Source organism: Balaenoptera ricei, chromosome 15 (genome assembly GCF_028023285.1).
Source record: "Balaenoptera ricei isolate mBalRic1 chromosome 15, mBalRic1.hap2, whole genome shotgun sequence".
NCBI classification, from domain to species: domain Eukaryota; kingdom Metazoa; phylum Chordata; class Mammalia; order Artiodactyla; family Balaenopteridae; genus Balaenoptera; species Balaenoptera ricei.
Genome location: NC_082653.1, coordinates 45328979 through 45350351, shown reverse-complemented (window position 1 = coordinate 45350351; position 21373 = coordinate 45328979). Strand labels below are relative to the sequence as shown.

The 21373-nt window shown below is 49.6% G+C and overlaps 1 protein-coding gene across 1 annotated transcript; it reads left to right on the top strand.

Moving 5' to 3' along the window:
* Window positions 1-9589: 9589 nt before the first annotated feature.
* LOC132348378 (cystatin-13-like) lies at window positions 9590-19438 on the top strand. The gene is made up of 3 exons (XM_059895758.1): window positions 9590-9817; window positions 17530-17643; window positions 19355-19438. The coding sequence occupies exons 1-3, from the start codon at window positions 9590-9592 to the stop codon at window positions 19436-19438; spliced, it is 426 nt and encodes a 141-aa protein (XP_059751741.1).
* The last annotated feature ends 1935 nt before the right edge of the window (window positions 19439-21373 follow it).

Genomic DNA, 21373 nt, shown 5'->3' with positions numbered 1-21373 from the left:
TCTCCTCCGACACAACTCCTTCTCTGCCCCCAACCCCGGGAGCCTCCACCAGGTAAGGGCCCAGGATTTGGATATGAAACAGGCTTAACATCACTTGGACCTAATACACTTATCCTGATTAAAAACTACTCTTCCCCTCAGGCCAGGAGGGCTGAATCCAAAAGTGCCCCCCAGATACCCTGGTGGGATGCCCCCTGCAGGAGCAACAGACCCACTGCCCAGCCCTGGTGCCCGGGTCGGACCACAGCTGCGCATCCACCCCTGCTCGCGAGGCACATGTAGGCACCTTAGGAAAGACAGCCTTTTGGGACCAACCTCTTGGGATGGTCCTTCCTTCCAGACAGTTGGGTGGGAACTGCAGGAATCCGGTGTCTGCAGCAGGCGGGCAGGGGACAGTGTGGGGCTAGCCGGACGTGCTGGGGGCGGGGTGATTGTCCCCCGGCTGGTACAGGTGTTCCTCCCACGTGGACAGAGATACCCCGTACAGGCCTACTTCTAAGTGTGTGTTAACTTATATCAAAATTTAATCTAACTTCACCTCTTTTCAACCTGTCTCTCCAAGTCTCTTCTTTTCATTTTCTCTTTCTTCACATGAAATAAGATGCCAGGCAGGCCTCGCTTTCCCTTGCTGGGTTTCATGTCCTTTCTGCTGAGATGTTACTGGAGTCTCTCTCTCTCTCTCTCTCTCTCACACACACACACACACACACACACACACACACACACACGTGCTCACTTCCCCAGTGGGAGGTCAGACCCATAGCCTCTACTCCATTCTGCTGAAGCCCCCCTGCACCCTGCACCCTGGACCCAACACTGTCCGCCTCAGTCTGGGACGCAGGAGCAAAGGGGCCCTGGAAGGCCACAGAGATCAAGGAAATGCCGCCCAACAAGACTGGCCACGTGGCCTCGGAGGCTGCCCAAGCTCCGGACTGGTCTGGGGGTCCCGCCCTCTGTCCTGCCCCCATCCTTGCGGGGACCCAAGGCCTTTCCAGCTGGTGACCAGTCATGGCCATCCTCTGCGAGAACAAGGAATCCATTTAGCCCAATCCTTGACCGGGCTGTGGAGACGCCACAGGCCAGTGGGAAATGAGGCCAGAGCTGGCAGGACCAGGGATGGGTGTTCCAGGGATCACCTGGGTAGCAGCAGCAGGGAGCTCAGGGCCTCCAACCTGGAAAAGGGCCAGGTGGGCTGTGGGGAGGGTGCAGGCTGGTCCTGGTCTCAGAGATGTAAGCCCTGTCCCAGCTCTGCCGTGTCCACTGGGCGCCGCACCGCTGACCGCACCCCAGGTCTGCTCGCCTTGACCCAGGCCAGCGTGGGGACCGCCTGGCTCCCAGGCCCTGCTGGACTGAGAGCCCATGGGGAGGGGCACAGACTCATCACCCGCGTGCGCCTAGCGGGTGATGTTCCCCTTTCTGTGTGGTAGGTACATGCAGACACAGGAGGTGCATTTCTAGGGTCTCCAGAGGAGTCAGGGACAAAGGGTCAAGACGCGGGCACTGGAAGTGTGCGGAGTGGCCACCAGTGCCCACCCTGCGCAGGGCATGGGGGGGGTGGCTACGTGGGAGCTCTAGGATGGACCCAGGCCAGCAAAGTAGCGGTTCCCCTCCGACCCCGGGAATGAAATAACAAGGCCGATCTGTTTCCAAGGCACATGAGATAAAGATTTGGGTCCTCTCCCGAGACCAACGGACTCAGCCAGGGGAGAGGAGAGTAAGCAGAAGCGGGGCTGCAGCCGGAGCAGAGGCCCAGGGGGTGAGACGGGCCTTCTGCGGTCCAGGGGTCCCTTGCCCACAGGCTGCTTTCCTTGGTGAAGGGCACTCCTGCCAGCTCTCCGCACGTCCACCGTGGAGGGCTCCCCGATTCATTGGCAGGTCCTGGACGGAGGCAGGCCGCTGCACCAGCCTGGCCAGAAACCTCTCCTGTCTGCCCTCCTGGCGTCTCCAATCTGAGCCAGGGCCACCCCGCAAGTGTTGTCCCAAAACCAAACTGAGCAGGACATTTCCCTCCTCCCATAGTCAACGGCCCGTCAAGTGCACTCGAGCATACCTGGCACAGAAGCCCGTCTCTGCCCCAGTCACCAGGCCCCTGCTGGACGTGCAGGGCCAGGTCAACGCACTGCCGTGGATGTCACCTAGGGCCAGCCAGAGGCTCTTCAGCTCCCCCCGGGGGAGCCATCCTCTCCTGCAGACTGACTGGTGTGGATCCTCTGGAAGGAGAGGCAACTTGCAGGGCCTGGATGGCCCCTCTAGGGGCCGGTGACCAAGCCGGTGGGGACCGGACGGTGCCTTTGTGCGCCCACTGTGCCCCGAGCATTTTATGCCCACCTGCTCTGCACCCATGGCCCACCCTGGGCCCCCTGCCCACCGGTGGAGACTCCACATGGGCACTCACACACCATGTCCCCACCCTCAGTGGGGCTGCCCCCCGTGATGGGCAGCCTCCTGACTCCTGGCTGCATCTGTGGGCCCAGCCTGGGCCGTGGAAGGATGGAAGCCCAGGAAGCCACGGGGAACAGAGGACAGAGGGGCCCAGGACAACAGGGCACACGCAGGGGAGCTCGGGACCAGGCTTGGCAGGGGGCAGGCCCTCTCCCCACAGCATTTTACGGTCTCTGCGGGCAGATCCTGGCTACCTGGGTACCAGTCCCAGCTAACAGCCTCCCTTCTTGGGCATGAGCGTGTCTGAGCACGAGGAGACGAGTCCTGGCTGAGTCACGGAGCCCCCCAGCCAGGGGAGTGAGGCCAGGTGCAGGGTGGGCTGTGTGACCACCTCCCGGACACCAGCATGTCTGAGCCGTAGGCTGCTGGCACCTCGAGGGCAGGGGCACAGCCACAGGCCAGCACAGAAGATGGAGTTCTTGTCCCAACGCTGCCACCTTCTAGTTCAAAGCCCTCATGGTGTAACTGGGCCCTCAGTCCGCTAGCCTTCATCTTGGAGGACAGAATTCCTGCTGGCTCGGTAGGACCAGGCGATGTGCTGGGTCAGCTGCATGTACGTCCGTTACAGCGGGGGAGGTTGACGACTCTGCTATCCATGTACTGACACAACATTTGCAGGTTTCTGCTGGGGTCAGGCCAGCTAGCGGCCTTAGGGACAGTTGGCAGCAGAGACCTGAGCCCTGGCCTCTGTTGCCTCCTCCCACTTTTCACTGTCAGCCTCGTCCCACCAAAGACTTGAAAAGCATTAGTTCTACGGTCACTTTTGTTCTTGGGCTGACACAGAGTTTAATTGTTGCAACTTCAAAGTAGGCCAGGGACAAAACAGGCTGCAAGGCTCTTGCCCAAAGAACAGAGGGTCCTTGGACCAGAGGATGGGGAGGGCTTGGGTCTGCGCGTCCCCAGCTCTTATCTGGACACTAGGCGTGCCGGCAGCGTTTACCCTTCCCCCTGTGAGGACAGGAATGTGAACCTGGGGGCCTTTCTCAGGAAAAGAATTGTCAACAGCAATGAACTGGTCTCCTGTTCCACATGGTCTCCCACCACGGACACTGCAGGGACAGGCCCCCGCGCTGTCTGACTTGATGGGCTCAACCCGAGGTGTGCACATGCCCAGTGCCCAGCTTGCTCTGCTTCCAGAACCCTGCCTGCGCCTCCTGGCCAGGAACCTCAAGGCCTCAAGGTCAGCACCCTGGGCACACGCAGAGAAGCTCCTTCTGCAATCACTCTCTCACTCTCACCTTGCCCGTGGAAAAAGCAAGAATGTGGGGCTGTGACCGTTGCCAAGATGGAACTGGCTGTGTGGTGGACCTAGCTTCACCTTGCTCAGTGTCACTGCAAACTTCACCCATGGGAGAGGCCCAGAGCCAGGCCGCAGATCAGGGGATTGCTCCAAAGTGCTGGGGACTGGACCGTGGCCTTCCTCGTGACGAAAGGGGATTTGTGATGAAATGAGGGTGATTTCTGCAGGATCTTTCCCAATTCAGCCACCCCTGGAGCAAGACTGAAGGGCATTGCTATAAGAAGAACTGCCGACTGAGATGAACCAGGCGGGAATTATGTCACACAGCCTGGCTGAGTGCCGGTGAGGACTGGCAACTTCCCCAAACTAGGACTGGAGCCAGGTGTCTGGCCCTCGGCGGTGCCTCCTGTGAGCCCAGATGGGCTGGGCGCCGTCCTAGCTTCTGCTGCCCTTGCTTAGCACCTGCCTTGGTAAGCGGCCAGCAAATGTGGATGTGGAGAAAGGTGATGGGGCCTTTTTCCTTCCAGGCTCTTTGCTTTCGAGGGTGTTGGCCTGAACGTAACAGGGCTCCCTCATGGCGGAGTTCGGGCCTCAGCTGCACAGCCTTTCATGGGGGCCTCTCCTAGGGAGAGATCTCGGCCTCCCCGCCTCCGGCAGACCCTCAATCCTGCAGGTTGGGAATGACTTTAGGTGGACGGTGGAGAGCTTTTGGGGGGTGGTTCAGAGTGGAGGGACAGAGGCCTGCAGAAAGGGGAAATAAATCTCCAAACAACTTATTTCAGTAACGCTATCTGGCCCTACAGCCCGAATGGCTCCAGAATTTCTGCCGAGGAGGGTTCACCTGTATCGATCCGGGTGGAAGAGGAGTCCAAGACTTGTCTTGATCTGCTTCCCACGGTTTATACAAGAATGACAAAGACGCAATGGTCCACGTGAAGAAGTGGAGAAGGTGCTGATGGCCAGAACTGTGGAGCGACAGGGGCCAAGGCCCTTGGCTGACCCCTCAGCCCCCCCAAGCTTCTGACTGGGACCTGTGTCAGTGTGATCCCCTTCCCTCCCCAAGCACAGCCTCTGATACAGGTTGTGAAGCTCCCTCTACACCAAGTACCCACGGGGCGTCCCTCCCCTCCACCTAAACCCTGCCTAGGATGTCGAAACTGATCTGTGCTGACAAAGTTGGTGAAGATGCCATTTTGTAAACAGTTGTGTTTTTCCTCTGTCCAACCCAAGCCTGCTCTCTCCAGCTGAAGGTCTGGGATAGGCGCAGTCTATAAAGACAGAAAAATTTAGGTAATAACTACTCTACTCCAGCCAAGAAAAAACTGTGTCCCCATGCCCTTTTGTGCATGTAGGCAAATATTTCTGTGGGATAAACTCCTGCATGTGGATGTGTTGAGGACTGTGTAACTTTTAAACGTTTAACAGAGATTGCTAAATCACCCTGAGCAAAGACATTGGATTCCTACTCTATCAGTGCTGATGAAGGCGCCTTATCAACCAGACACTGTCATTGTTTTTTAACTTTTTTCCAAAGTGTAGGAGAATAGTGACACTTCATGGTTGGGTTCATTTGAATTTCTGTTGTTAAGGAAGCTAAGCATATTTTCACACATGTATTAAAGACATTTATATTTCTTTTTCTGTGACTTCTGTATTGATTACTTTTCTCCAAGTTTCCTATTGGATTTCTGTCTTTTTAAAAATTACTTGCAAGAGCTCTTTGATATTATGGAAATTAAAATGTTCTGTGTCACATTTGTCAAAGTCTAACCACTTGTCTCCCTTCATACCCACTAGGCTGGCGATCATCAAAAACAGAGATAGTGGGACTTCCCTGGTGGTCCAGTGGTAAAGAATCTGCCTTCCAAGGCAGGGGACGTGGCCAAGATCCCACATGCCGCAGGGCAACTAAGTCCACGCACCACAACTACCACAACTACTGAGCCCGAGCGCCTCAACTAGAGAGCCCACCTGCCGCAAACTACAGAGCCCATGCACTCTGGAGCCAGCATGTTGCAACTGGAGAGAAAACCTGCACGCCACAACTAGAGAGAAGCCCATGTGCTGCAATGAAGAGCCCACCCATCTGTCGCAACAAAAGATCCCACATGCTGCAACTAAGACCAACGCAGCCAAAACGTAAATAAATAAATAAATAAATACAGAGATAGTAACCAGTGCTGGCAAGGATGTAGAGGAATGGAACCCTCATACACCGCTGATGGGAAGGTAAAATGGTGCAGCCACTTTGGGAAACCATCTAGCAGTCCCTCAAAAAGTTAAATACAGAGTTCAGGTAACCCAGTAATTCCACTCTGACCTGTATACCAAGAGAAATAAAAGCATATGTCCACACAAAAGCTCAAATATGGAAGTCTGTAGCAGCGTTAGTCATAATAGCCAAAAAGTAGTCAAAACCCCCATGTCCACTAATTGGTGAATGGATAGATGAAACCCAGTACACACATACACGAAGGAAAGTTATTCAGCGATAAAAAGAAATGAAGTAGCAATTCATGCTGTAACGTAGATGAACCTTGAAAACATGCTAAGAGAAAGCCATACACCACAAGACATATACAGTATGATTCCATTTATAGGAAATGTCCAGAATAGGTGAATCTATAGAGAAAGCAGATTCGAGGTTGCCTAGGATTGGAAGGAGGCGGGGAGATTGGGAGGGTATTGGTTCAGCCTTGCTGGGAAAGCCGATTGTGGTTTTGGATGTAAAACTCTGTGAAGATACTAAAAGTCATTGAATCGCACACTTAAATGGTTGAATTGTATGGCATGAGAATTATATTTCAGTAAAGTTGTTTAAAAACCACCCTGCCCCTGCAGTGAGCCCCGTGTGTCCCAGCTGCCCTCTGGCCGCACCCCCTAAGGCAGCCGGGGTGAGAAGCTGCAGCCGGCCCCTCCTGGAATCCCAGTTCCCACCGTCAGGGGCAGAATGAGATGCTTCATTAGGGGCAATCGCTTCTGGAACAGTCAGTATCTGCCATTGCCGATGACCCCAAAGCAGCTGGGGTGAGCCCGCTGGGGGGGATGGAGGGGAGTGGGGCCGTGCCCAGAGGGCCCGGGGGCTGTCTCCCCTCCGTACTCCGTCAGTGGAGGCCTGAGGACCAGCCCAGGACTCAGCCCCGTGGGTCCACAGCCATCGCAGCGTTGGCACCCCGCCCCCGCCCTTGAACGATCCCCGGGACCAGCTGGGTGGGCCCGGGCCGATTCCCAGGGAGATATGTGGGGGCGGGGGCGGGGGGGACGGCGGGTCAACCAGGGCGGCTGGAGAGAGGCCTCAGCCCAGGCCACAGTTTTCAAACGATTCATGGGGCCAAGAGGGGAAATGGACTCCTTTCTGGACATATTATATGCTCATATCTTTGGCTCCCTTTGAGCCGAGACAAGTGAGGAAATTGTCTTTTTCTTTCGGATTTTAAAAGCAGCCGCATAGCACAGGGAGATGAGCTCGGTGCTTTGTGACCACATAGAGGGGTGGGATAGGGAGGGTGGGAGGGAGGGAGACGCAAGAGGGAAGAGATATGGGGACATATGTATATGTATAACTGATTGAATTTGTTATAAAGCAGACACTAACACACCATTGTAAAGCAGTTATACTCCAATAAAGATGTTAAAAAAAATTTAAATTTTTTAAAAAAAAGAGCTTTTCCCATAAAAGGGAACTTAACCCTTTGCCAAATATCTTCCAAATAACGTATTGTGTTCCCATTTACCTGTTGACTTTGGGGGCGAGAGCATGTGAGTGTGTGTGCATGTGTGAGCGTGTGCTGTACAAAATGTGTGGCCAGATTGATGGTTCTTCTCCATCTGGCTTCTGTGTTTTCTACAAGCTCAGAAAGGGCTCCTGATTTCCAGCCCAGGATTCTGCCTCACACATTTGACCCTCCAGCAGGTGACTCTCAGGTCTCACAGGCCTTGTCTGGATTTTATCTTATGGATCTCAGGTAGGAGCCTCCTTGGGCTGATGTGTATTTTATCCTGGAAAGAAAAGTAGTGATTTCCCAACTTCTGAGTTCTTGGGAGCCCCTCTCTGTGGCCGAGCCAGACCCCAAAAGCAGAGCGGGATGGAGTCCCGACCGTCAGGGCAGCCTGGTGTGGGATGAGAATCGCACACAGGAGAGGAAACCGGACAAGGGCAAGCCTGCCAGGGACAAGGCTGGAGATGGGGAGGAATGGCTGGCGGGCCAAGGGGGATCTGCCCTCTGTTCATCCCACAGAGGCTTATCACGCCTGAGTCTGTTGCCAGCCTTCTACTTCGTGTCCTTGGCACCACCCCTGGCCTCCCGACCTGAGGGCCTCCGGCCCCAGGTCCCCTGAGCCTGGCTGTTTGGTGTCTCTAAGACTGAGGGGCCACATGACGAGACACTGATGGAAACAGCCCTGGAGGTGACTTCACTTCCAGCTGCCCATCCAGAGCGCAGAAATTTAGAAAGTCAGGAGCCAAGGGACGGGAGCTGGGACTCAGCATGTGGGGCAGATGCTGGGGGCTCCTGGCGAGCCTGTGAACTTCTGAGGGCGGAGGGTCCCCTGACAGAGGGGCCGGTCACTTAGGCAGCATCAGTGGGGCAGGGCTTACATCACAAAGGGGCAACAGAGGTGACCACTGGCAGGGAGGGCAGCTGAGGGCAGACACACCCTGACGCCGACAGACACCCTGAGCAGGCGCATGGCTATGAACTGAGCATGCCAGAGGCAAGCGGGCCACGGGCAGGAGGCACCGAGCTCGGGTCCTGAGGAAGGAGAGAGACCGCCTGCGGCCGGCGGCCGGCTCACGGCTCGGCCGCAACATCGTGGAAAGGAGCTTGGTGCTCAGGTGGGTCCCAGGTTTAGCCGTGCTGGGTGGAAGACGGCCCAGGGCAACCGCCCCGTGTGTCTGGGCAACTGCTCCAGAGGCCACGGAGCGGGTCTGAACCGCTCCAATCCCACGCGTGTCACGTCAATGCTGCCGTCGAACGGAGGCCGGGCAGGAGGGGACAGGTTACCACGGGCCAGGCCGGCGGGCGGAGGGGACCCGGTGTCCTCACGCGTCAGCCTCCCCACAGGCCCATCTCTGGGAGGCACACGGGAAGGTCACCTCCCGTGGCCTGGGTTTGGCTGGCGATTCCTGGCAGAGGGCACGTGGGCCAGAGTGGTGTCCTGGGTGGGCAACCAAGCTAAGACCCCGGGAGTGTTCAGTGCTGGGTGTCTGTATCTAGAGCCTGATGGACACCAGGCATCTCTTGGTTTGGCCATCACGTCCTCCTGTTCAGCTTGGACACTCTGTCCTCACTTCTCTGTGGCGAACACAACCCACGGACCCTGCTTTGTCTCGAGGGGCTTGCTCCTTGTCTGCATCTGACACATTAGCCGCTGCCTCTGCCTCGTGAGCCAAATCCTGGTGACCTTCTGTGGCAGAAGGGATTCCTCTAAAGCAAATGCACTTTACAAGCTGTGATCCCTCCTACGCGTGGGTGAGACTGAGGCAAGGCAGCCCTGGTCTGAAGCAGACACACAGCCCCATGGCCGTTTCCTCCTGTGTAAAGGGTTTCGCAGCCCCATGGGGCTCTGGTGATGAGAGGTCACACAGCACGTGCAGTGCCTACCATGGGGCCCAACCCAGCCGGCCGGAAGGACAGGCGTGTGTGTGTGTACACGTATGTGTACATCCCGCCCACACGTGAGTGCACAGAGGTGTGTGTCCTTCCAGAAAGGAAGCATCCAAGATGGGAAAATGGACTGAATTGCACATTTCGCAGGTGGCTTCTTTTTTGGGCAGACGATGTTAACCGCTGTTCTCCCCTTTCCGCCCGCAGCAGAGCTGGGAGGGGCCGAGTGCAGAGGTAGCAGGACCCTGCCAGCCTTGCAAGGACAGGAGGGACTCGGCCGTGCCCCCTGGGCTGAGGTGCCATGGCCAGGCTCCGCCCCGGCCTCCTGCTCCTGATGGCCACGGTGGCCCTTGTGTCCAGAGGTGTCCAGGCCTGGGGTTCATCGAAGGTGGTGAGGAAATTCCAAGACGTTCCCGAATCCTACGTATACGTGCAGCAGGCACTGTGGTTCGCCATGAAGGAGTACAACAAGGCCAGCAAGGACATGTACACCTTCAAGGTGATGCAGATTCTGAAGTCCCAGGAGCAGGTTGGTGGCTTTCACTCCCCGTTCTCTGTCCCCACACTCTCCTTTGTGGCAGGGCTGTCGTCCGTGGAGAGCAGCTGAGAGACACCTGAGCCAAAATTTATGAACTTATGGCTTTTGGAAGAAAGTTAATTAAACTTCCTCCTTTATCATTCTGGGGTAAAACATAATATATCCATTCAAATAACTTAAACTTAGTTATAGCCACATCAAAAAACACAGGTAAGAGTCCAGAAGGGCTCCTGAAGGGGTCAAGGTTGGGACAGTTTGAGCTGATATCATCAACCTAAGTGGCTACAGGGATGGATTATAATGCAGTGAACACGTGAACAAACTCCACATCCAGCTTTCACTGTAAAAAGGAACCAGGGCAGAAGGGAAGGCTCTTTTTTTACAGAAAAATGCCTACTTAGAGATGTGAAAGAATATGAAACTAGAAAATCACCTTTTGCAACCACCATGGTAATAACTAACTCAGGCCAAAGATCAACAATGAATCCTCCACCCGGTGTGGGGGGAGAGGGGGAGGGGGAGGAGGAGGGGGGGGGGTGGGCCGCTATAGAGATTGCTTGTTAATTAATTACAACCAGGACACATGGGACAAATTGACACCGTGTGCCTCTGATGTGACATCACTGCAAGGACACAGCGTCTCCTGTATACGGTGTTCCTGCCCCAGGTACCTGAGGGTGACCTCGAGGGACAATTAGGCTAGTCCATATTATGCAGCATTCTCTAAGACCGCTTAAAAATATCAGTGCTGTGAAAGACAGGGAAAAAGCAGGAAACGGTTCTCACTAAAGGAGGCTTAAGAAACATGACGTTAAATGCGAGATGTGATCCTGTATTGTCTCTTGGATTTAAAATTATACTGTAAAGGATGTTCTTAGGGCAGTTGGAGGGATTTGAACACGGACCATGTCTAAGAAGAGTGCATTGAACCAGCGCTGTGTTTCCTGAGAAAGAGGGTTGTCCTGAGGTTTATGCAGGAGCCCGAGATGGGAGGTGGTGGGGTGAGCAACGAGAGGAGTCGGCAGAGGGTGAGGGGGCCCCACTGGGCCCGGGTTACGTGTGACGCCGGCCTAACCTACACCTCTGCTCCTCTTCCTCCTCCACTCGCCCCATCTTCCCTCTAACCTGTGCTGCCCACCCTCCAGCCACCGTCAACCTGCCTCTGTTTCCTGTTTTCTTACGTGGGCAGAAGTTTCACTCAGCGTCTGGATCCCCTAAGAGGCCGGGACACCTGGCTCCTGGCCACCTGCACAGGCCGTGGGCCCCGGGCTCCTGCTGGTTCTCCGTGTGGCCCCAGTTGTGTGGTTTGTAGTTTTAGGCAGCGACACCTGGGCCAGGATGTGCGTCCCCAATGGGTGGCTGAATTAAAACCTCATGGATGTCGACACCCCAGGGGGCTCAGATTTGGTACCTGTTCTTAGTGAAGTTCCCATCTTTCCCAGGATTAGTCCACTTTCTTGGACGTTTTAATCTGTGCTCTCCATCTACACAAATAGATATAGATGGTTCTGCTTTAAAGGCAGGTATTTAATAATAAAATAAACCAAAGACCCACATAGCTCAAGACTAACGTATCATTTCATAGTGTTTGCTACTTCATTTCACGAATGTATATTTTTTGTGTGTGGTATTCTTTTTTTGTTTTTGTTTTTTAACCAAATAGCACCATTTGTTAAAAAGAGCATTATTTCTACACTATACCACAGTGTCACCCCTGCCAAGCATGAGGTAGTTCTGCAGATGTAGGACTGTTTTCTATTCTATTAAGTTTTTTTTTCTGAATTTTTGAATTTTACTTAATTTATTTTTTTATACAGCAGGTTCTTATTAGTCATCCATTTTATACACATCAGTGTATACATGTCAATCCCAATCGCCCAATTCATCACACCACCACTCCCACCCCCACCCCCACCCCTGCTTTTCCCCCCTTGGTGTCCATACGTGTGTTCTCTACATCTGTGTCTCAATTTCTGCCCTGCAAACCGGTTCATCTGTACCATTTTTCTAGGTTCCACATACATGTGTTAATATACAATATTTGTTTTTCTCTTTCTGGCTTACTTCGCTCTATATGACAGTCTCTAGATCCATCCACGTCTCTACAAATGACCCAATTTCGTTCCTTTTTATGGCTGAGTAATATTCTATTGTATATATGTACCACATCTTCTTTATCCATTCATCTGTCAATGGGCATTTAGGTTGCTTCCATGACCTGGCTATTGTAAATAGTGCTGCAATGAACGTTGGGATGCATGTGTCTTTTTGAATTATGATTTTCTCTGGGTATATGCCCAGTAGTGGGATTGCTGGGTCATAGGGTAATTATATTTTTAGTTTTTTAAGGAACCTCCATACTGTTCTCCATAGTGGCTGTATCAATTTACATTCCCACCAACAGTGCAAGAGGGTTCCCTTTTCTCCACACCCTCTCCAGCATTTGTTGTTTGTAGATTTTCTGATGATGCCCATTCTAACTCGTGTAAGGTGATACCTCATTGTAGTTTCCATGTGCATTTGTCTAATAATTAGTGATGTTGAGCATCTTTTCATGTGCTTCGTGGCCCTCTGTATGTCTTCTTTGGAGAAATGTCTATTTAGGTCTTCTGCCCATTTTTGGATTGGGTTGTTTGTTTTATTAATATTGAGCTGCATGAGCTGCTTATATATTTTGGAGATTAATCCATTGTCCATTGATTCGTTTGCAAATATTTTCTCCCATTCTGAAGGTTGTCTTTTTGTCTTGTTTATGGTTTCCTTTGCTGTGCAAAAGCTTTGAAGTTTCATTAGGTCCCATTTGTTTATTTGTGTTTTCATTTCCATTACTCTAGGAGGTGGATCAAAAAGGATCTTGCTGTGATTTATGTCAAAGAGTGTTCTTCCTATGTTTTCCTCTAAGAGTTTTATAGTGTCTGGTCTTACATTTAGGTCTCTAATCCATTTTGAGTTTATTTTTGTGTATGGTGTTAGGGAGTGTTCTAATTTCATTCTTTTACATGTAGCTGTCCAGTTTTCCCAGCACCACTTATTGAAGAGACTGTCCTTTCTCCATTGTATACCCTTGCCTCCTTCGTCATAGATTAGTTGACCACAGGTGTGTGGGTCTGTCTCTGTGCTTTCTATCTTGTTCCATTGATCTATATTTCTGTTTTTGTGCCAGTACCATATTGTCTTGATTACTGTAGCTTTGTAGTATAGTCTGAAGTCGGGGAGTCTGATTCCTCCAGCTCCGCTTTTTTCCCTCAAGACTTCTTTGGTTATTCGGGGTCTTTTGTGTCTCCATACAAATTTTAAGACTTTTTGTTCAGTTCTGTGAAAAATGCCATTGGTAGTTTGACAGGGATTGCATTGAATCTGTAGACTGCTTTGGGTAATATAGTCATTTTCACAATATTGATTCTTCCAATCCAAGAACATGGTATATCTCTCCATCTGTTGGTATCATCTTTAATTTCTTTCATCAGTGTCTTATAGTTTTCTGCATACAGGTCTTTTGTCTCCCTAGATGGATTTGTTCCTAAGTATTTTATTCATTTTGCTGCAGTGGTAAATGGGAGTATTTCCTTAATTTCTCTTTCAGATTTTTCATCATTAGTGTATAGGAATGCAAGAGATTTCTGTGCATTACTTTTGTATCCCGCAATTTTACCAAATTCATTGATTAGCTCTAGTAGTTTTCTGGTGGCATTTTTAGGATTCTCTACATATAGTATCAAGTCATCTGCAAACAGTGACAGTTTTACTTCTTCTTTTCCAACTTGTATTCCTTTTATTTCTTTTTCTTCTCTGATTGCCGTGGCTAGGACTTCCAAGACTATGTTGAATAATAGTGGTGAGAGTGGACATCCTTGTCTTGTTCCTGATCTTAGAGGAAATGCTTTCAGTTTTTCACCATTGAGAATGGTGTTTGCTGTGGGTTTGTTGTATATGGTCTTTATTATGTTGAGGTAGGTTCCCTCTATGCCCACTTTCTGGAGAGTTTTTACCATAAATGGGTGTTGAATTTTGTCAAAAGCTTTTTCTGCATCTATTGAGATGATCATATGGTTTTTCTTCTTTAGTTTGTTAATATGATGTATCACATTGATTGATTTGCATATATTGAAGAATCCTTGCATTGCTGGGAAAAATCCCACTTGATCATGGTGTATGATCCTTTTAATGTGTTGTTGGATTCTGTTTGCTAGTATTTTGTTGAGGATTTTTGCATCTATATTCATCAGTGATATTGGTCTGTAATTTTCTTTTTTTGTAGTAACTTTGTCTGGTTTTGGTATCAGGGTGATGGTGGCCTCATAGAATGAGTTTGGAAGTGTTCCTTCCTCTGCAAATTTTTGGAAGAGTTTGAGAAGGATGAGTGTTAGCTCTTCTCTAAATGTTTGATAGAATTCACCTGTGAAGCCACCTGGTCCTGGGCTTTTGTTTGTTGGAAGATTTTTAATCACAGTTTCAATTTCTTTACTTGTGATTGGTCTGCTCATATTTTCTATTTCTTCCTGGTTCAGTCTTGGAAGGTTATACCTTTCTAGGAATTTGTCCATTTCTTCCAGGTTGTCCATTTTATTGGCATAGAGTTGCTTGTAGTAGTCTCTTAGGATGCTTTGTATTTCTGCGGTGTCTGTTGTAACTTCTCCTTTTTCTTTTCTAATTTTATTGATTTGAGTCCTCTCCCTCTTTTTCTTGATGAGTCTGGCTAATGGATTATCAATTTTGTTTCTCTTCTCAAAGAACCAGCTTTTAGTTTTATTGATATTTGGTATTGTTTTCTTTGTTTCTATTTCATTTATTTCTGCTCTGATCTTTATGCTTTCTTTCCTTCTGCTAACTTTGAGTTTTGTTTGTTCTTCTTTCTCTAGTTTCTTTAGGTGTAAGGTTAGATTGTTTATTTGAGATTTTTCTTGTTTCTTGAGGTAGGCTTGTATAGCTATAAACTTCCCTCTTAGAACTGCTTTTGCTGCATCCCATAGGTTTTGGATTGTCGTGTTTTCATTGTCATATGTCTCTAGGTATTTTTTGATTTCCTCTTTGATTTCTTCAGTGATCTCTTGGTTATTTAGTAACGTATTGTTTAGCTTCCATGTGTTTTTGTTTTTTCCTTTTTTTCCCCTATAATTGATTTCTATAAATTTATTTATTTATTTATTTTTGGGTGTGTTGGGTCTTCGTTTCTGTGCGAGGGCTTTCTCCAGTTCCAGCGAGTGGGGGCCACTCTTCATCGCAGTGCACGGACCTCTCACTGTCGCGGCCTCTCTTGTTGCGGAGCACGGGCTCCAGACGCGCAGGCTCAGTAGTCGTGGCTCACGCGCTTAGCCGCTCTGCGGCATGTGGGATCTTCCCAGACCAGGGCTCGAACCCGTGTCCCCTGCATTGGCAGGCAGATTCTTAACCACTGTGCCACCAGGGAAGCCCACGAATGTACATTTTATTTCCTAGTTGACTGTCAGCTCAAATTCAGGTAAGGATGCAAAAGAATCAGGTAGAAACAGGTTCAAAAAGAGGCTAGAACAGAAGTGTTTAAAACTCCTTGGCATTCCAGCTACAAACTGCTGGAAAACATATTGAAGAAAGGGGGTAAGAAAGAATGCAGCACCCCCCAAACAAAAATAACTCCTAACAAAAGCGAACAGAAAAATGCTGGGTGAAAATTCAGATAAAAATAACATATGCCCAGGCGCTATAGAAAGAAAACTGCTCTATTCCATTGGATGATTTAAGTTAAAAGTACAAAGATCTTTATCAGCAGTGGCCACTAACAGCCTGAAGCCAAATCTGGCCCACTGCCCATCTTTGTACATCCCGTGAGCTACAAATGATTATAAGAAACAAAAGAAGGAGACTATTTTGTGACATATGAAAATTACATTACATTGAAACTTCAGTGTCCATAAACACAATTTTATTAGGACACAGCCACACACACTTTTTGAGGGTCCTCTGGGCTGTATTTGTGCTGCAAAGCCTGGAATATTTCCTCTCTGGCCCTTGAAGAAAAAGCACGTGGTCGCCTGCTCCAGTTCATAGCTGGCTGGGGTTCTGCTGCCGATTTCACACACAGCGAAGGCTGGTAGGAAAGACCGCCAATGGCAGCCTGGAGCCATGTTTACTTTGTGCTAGATCCAGTGGCTTTCCATAGGTGCACTCAGGTTTTCCAGTTCACATAAGAGGAAACAGGCACAAAGAGGTCTAGCAACTTGCCCAGGGTCACACAGCTACTAAGTAGAAGAGCCAAGATTTAAACCCAGGCTGCCTGCTCTTAATCCGCCCATGCTACTGCCTCTGAGTGATGCTGGATGGGATGAAGGTGATGGGACATTGCAGCCAGCCAGGAGGGGACGGTGTCACAGGAGGCCAGGAGAGTCAGAGAGGCCTGGCCATGAAAGGAGTGAGGGGCTGCCTCCGTAGCTGGATCCCCATCTGCCTCCCTTTCCTGGGCAATTGGGGGTCAAAACGGGGCTGGTGGTCGGTCAGTGGTTGTTGAGTGTGATTTGGGAAAGTCTGTTTTCTTGATAATTTTCACTTGGAAATATAACTCAAAGCTAAAGCACTCCTTCTCAACTGGGCATGGATTTTGCTCCACAGGGCATTTTTGGCAATGCCCAGAGATGTTTCTGGTCATCACAACTGAAGGGGCTGCTACTGAGATTAGGGGGGTGGAGGCCAGGGATGTGGGTCACCACCCTCCGGGCACAGCGCGGCCCCCCATGGCCAAAAAGGACCCAGCTCCAAATGCCAACAGCGCTGAGGCAGAGAAACTTAATATCCAGTCATGAAAAATGCGCTAGGGTTACATTTGGAAGTAGTTGAAGTAAAAAGTGAAAGTGACCACTGATTTCTTTCATCCCCCATGGACTCATCAATCCTGGGGGCACCCCACAAGTGTCCTTTCAGACACTTAGATGCATAACTGAAAATTTTTAAGTATAGTTTATATTCATGAAACTGTACTTAGAATTCTGCCTACACCCATTTTGTTCAATGCCCAGGTGACTTTTCTAGAACTTCCAAAATATTTACTGTATTTTCCAAATTATCTCTTATTCTTCTGGGCTCAGTTATGGTGTTTAACTAACTTGGTCATTGTCATTCACATGTTCTCTCCCTGACGTCTCGTAAACTTTGTTTTCCTGTTCATTCTTTAATCATGAGAGTGGACATTTGCCATTGTTCATCTGCATTTCCCTGTGAGACCCTTCTTGAGTACAGCGCTGACGGGAGCTCTGCATGGGGAGGGGAAGGGAGGGAAGATGCCCAGAAAGTCAGGGATTTGGGAGGGTGTATGACGTGGAATAAGGCAAGGGTGACTAAAACTACCAAAGCTTTAAAGGGAATTGATACACTCTCAGTGGATTTCAATGAAAAGGCTGTTTATTTCCCAAGCTCCAGTGAGCAAACCATTAGTTTTCCCAGGAAAATGGTCTTTAGGGAATAGTTTTCTTGCTTTATTTTGGTGACAGTTGTCATTACTTTAAAATTAAATACCATAATGAGAGAGACTGAGAAACAGAGAGAGAGAGAGCAAGGTAAGAACCACCTCCGCGTTACTCCAAAACTCTGGTCAGAAAAAAAAAAAGCTGTAGGAGGGAAGGAGGTGAGAAGACATCTTTTGCCCTAAGCTGTCAGTGACATGTTTGTTTATCAGAAATGACAATTGATACCACATATTCTTTTATGATCTCTAACTTTAAATTACTCATGGACAGGTCACGGATAGTTTGGATTACCTTCTTGAAGTCAAAATTGCCCGGACAATGTGCAAGAAAGCTTCAGGGGAAAATGAAAACTGCTTAGTACAACGGGATCCCAAAATGCAGAAGGTAGGTGCTAAGACAGTTCAACAGCCTTGGATCATCTTGCTCAAAATCACATTACCCTCCAAGGATTCCTCCCAGTCTCTGCCTTTGCACGGATCATGGAACTAGAGATTCCCCATTTCTGACCTCCTATAGATTCGAGCTTATCTGTTTTCTTTATTTATTGAGACTTAGAATGGATGAAAGGGTAACTATCTGAGCTCCTTGGAAAATAAATTGTAAAACCTGATACTGTTTTAAGTAGTAATAGGCCCGATTCACTTAAGGTAGAAAATTTAGAAATTTTCCGAAGTATTAAGTAGCTTAAAATCAACTACAGAAGAAAACAACAATCAACTAAAAATACCTTTATGGAAAGTTTACTGCTATCAACTTATTTTTATACATCCTAGTTTTTTCTATATTTTACATTTGTATTTTTGTGTAGTGGGGATCACACTGTACACTGTTCCACAATTTAGGTTTTTATTTAATAATAAACTCTAAGGATTTCCAAAACCGTAAAATTATTTGAGGGCATTATGTAATGAAATTATTTGACTTCGTTTAATGGTGTTTCCACATATTAGTCAGCCCCTGAGAATTGATTATTTAAGTTTTTCTAATTTTTAGCTATTATGAACAGTGCCATAATGAATATTCTTCTTTATTTCTGTTTGTGTGTATATCTGATTGTTGTTGCCTTGTGGGCAGAGTTCCAAGAAGTTGAATTCCTCGTCCAATATTTTTTCACCTCTTAAAGATTTTTAATATGTTAATACAGTGCTAAAATATCCTCTATGGTTGATTTTAATAACTGGGTTTTCAATCCCTTTATTTCGCGATTGTTTCCTGTCTACCTTGGCGATCACAAGTTAAGCAATTAGTTAACCCTCTGATAAGTGCACTACCTGCCCTCCCTGCCACTGCCAGGAATCAGCTCCACCCATCCTGATGCCCCTCCGGCCTGGACACCCCGCCGACCTGGCCTCAGTTCCTCCGTGGCCTGTCTGGGTTACTGGTCACTTGGTCCTATTTCCCCCTCAACCTGACCCCTCTGTCTGTGCATCTTATGCAACTTCACTTCTACTGGGTGTTGCCATAAAGAGCTATTCGTACTTTATATTTTTACTCTAATTGAATAAAGATTTTAGGTGAGAGGAGGGACACAGTGATCTCATCCACACCAGGAGCCTGGAGCCCCGCTCCCTCTGCAGGCCCTGTGTCTCCTCCCAGCTCCCCAGCTGCAAGCTTTCCCTGGTGGAATCTGGCCAGACTCAGACACCACTTTCCAAGGCGTGCAGGACCCTGGCTATTCTTGTGGTGCTGCCTCCCCTGGGAAGGACCCACTGGGCCCTCCACGCCGCGTGGGGTCTCCATGGGCTGCAGGAAGTTGGCGTGTCTGGAGAAGGGCCAGAGCTGGACACGAGGATTTCTTGAGGATAATTGGTCCTGAGCTCCAACTCTTGCTCACCTGGAGCAAACAGAGCCACAACCGTGATGGCTTCAGCTCTCAGGGAGGTGAACCCATGGGGGTCCATCCCAGTCATGAGGCTGGCTGCTCTGCCATTGGGCCAACAGCTTGGGGGTCTGTGGAGGCATGGCTGGTTCAAACGGCCTTTTGGCCCTCTTGAAGCCAAATCCTGGCACCTGGAAATAGGAACTTCTGCGTTTTTTTGACTTTTATTTTTTGCTATTTTTCTTACTAGCTGGTTATTGTTTTTGTCTCTTTTAGATGTTTCATTGCACCTTTATTGTGGCATCCAAACCCTGGAACTTTGAACTCACTATGCTGAAGAAAGAATGCCAGCCTGTCTAATGGTCTTCTAGCACATTCTGCCGCTCTCATGAGCATGTAAAGAAGCAAAGACACTCGCAAAACATTTAAATAACACATCTGACCTATTGACTTCATTTTGTAGCCTTCTTGCTTTTTTGTGCATTCTTCAGGCGTGCAGGCTGAGAATGTGGTGCTGGGCTGGGTAGTGTCTTCTGCTTGGCCAACGCATTTACCAGCAAGGGCAGTCTGTTCCCAATGAATGGAAGAGAACACGAACCTGCTTCCGTATTTCACCAAACTCTGGGCACAAGTTACTTTTCACTGACAGCTCTTTGTGTGGAGCTAATAGGAAGACCCACCCCTCCACTGCTTCAGCCTGGTGGGTAGTTTCTGCAGGGCTCTGAAGATGCGTTGAGAATGTCCATCCATGGATTTCCACAGAAATCTCCCTGCCCAGGACTCTGCAAGACACAGCGAAATGGCTTTAGAAACAGTTTTAACCCCCGATCCAACCTGGGAGCTAGTTGTATCATTTGGAGATTTGTGTTTTACTTTTGGTTTTGAATTGAGGCAGAAAAATGCAAGAGTGATGGTACACGGAGAGTAGGCTGCATTTGTGCATGTGTGTGTGTGTGTGTGTGTGTGTGCACACGTGTGTGTGCTCGCACAGGGTAAGAGGTATAATCTAATGCTGCGTGACTGATCACCCTGCCCTTGGTGCTTAAGCAATGTATTTATGTCTCCGCGGTGTCTGTGCACCAGGGGTCTGGGGTGGCTTGGCTGATGTCACCTATCCTGAGGTCACACTCAGGCTCTGACGGCACTGCCCTCGTCTGAAGGTGAGTTTGGCCCCGGAGAACCCCCTCTCCGGGCGGCTTGTCCTCCCGGGTGCTGGCTGGCGTTGCTGTCGGCAGGTCGTCTCTGCTATCCTCAGTGCAGGCCTCTCCACTTGGCCTCTGTGCGCTGGGTGAAGGGGATGTTTTCCTCTGGACAGAGTGTCCAAGAGACAGGGATGGAAGCCACAGCGCCCTCGGTGACCCAGCTTCAGATGTGACACACCATCTCCTCTTTGTGTTCTTGGTCACCTAGATCAGCTCTGGTTCAGTGTGGGAGGGGAGGCTTAAAGGTGTGATGACCAGGAGATATGGTTCAGCAGAGGCCATGGAGGAGGCAGGCTCTCGCTGTGTGTGTGTGTCTGTGTCTGTGTGTGTGTATGTGTATGTGTAGGGCTGGGCTGAGATGGTGAAGCGGGTTAATATGACAAGGAGAAAGCACGTTCCAAAACATAGGTGTGGCAACTCCAGCACTGGTGTGCAGGTGAGGGCCAGCCAGGTAAGTGTCAGTAACCACACAGGAGCAGGTCAAAGCCCACCTGGCTGACAGGTGAACCCTCCCTGGGACTTCTCCTCTGGCAGGACTTGCCTGCGGTGAGCATCTGTGAGGGGCGGGCTGGACAGCGGGGTGCCTGATGCTTCTGAGAAGAGCCCTCAGCCAGTGCAGGACTTGGGGGAGAAATACCTCAGTTCTTTTTTTATAAATTACGGTGTAATTGACCTACAACACTGTTAGTTCCAACTGCGCAATAATATTCCTCTATGTTACAAAGTGATCCCCAAGATAAGTCTAGTTACCATCTGTCACCCGATTGATACAAAGTTATTACAATATTATTGACTGCCCCCATGCTGGACATTTCATCCTTGTGTCTCATTTACAACTAGACTTTTGTACCTCTTTATCTCCCTCGCCCTTTTCATTCACCCCCCCTCCCCGCAGCATAGATCATCAAGAATTTTGGGGGAAAAAAAGGAGAAGGTGCATGTTGCTTTCCCGGGCTGACCACCGCCACAAGGAAACCAGCATCCAAATCCCACGGCTGTTCTAGGTCCCTGGGAGTCTGGGGACCAGGGTTGGGGGAGGTGCAGACGGGGGAGCGGGCTGAGGAACACACAGGGAAGGGACAGCCAACTGCTG

Bases quoted from the DNA above. Each gene is read 5' to 3' on its own strand.
- LOC132348378 (XM_059895758.1), top strand. From the start codon at position 9,590: ATGGCCAGGCTCCGCCCCGGCCTCCTGCTCCTGATGGCCACGGTGGCC. The intron at 9,818-17,529 runs GTTGGTGGCTTT...ACTCATGGACAG, and splicing joins TTCTGAAGTCCCAGGAGCAG to GTCACGGATAGTTTGGATTA. The intron at 17,644-19,354 runs GTAGGTGCTAAG...TGTCTCTTTTAG, and splicing joins GGGATCCCAAAATGCAGAAG to ATGTTTCATTGCACCTTTAT.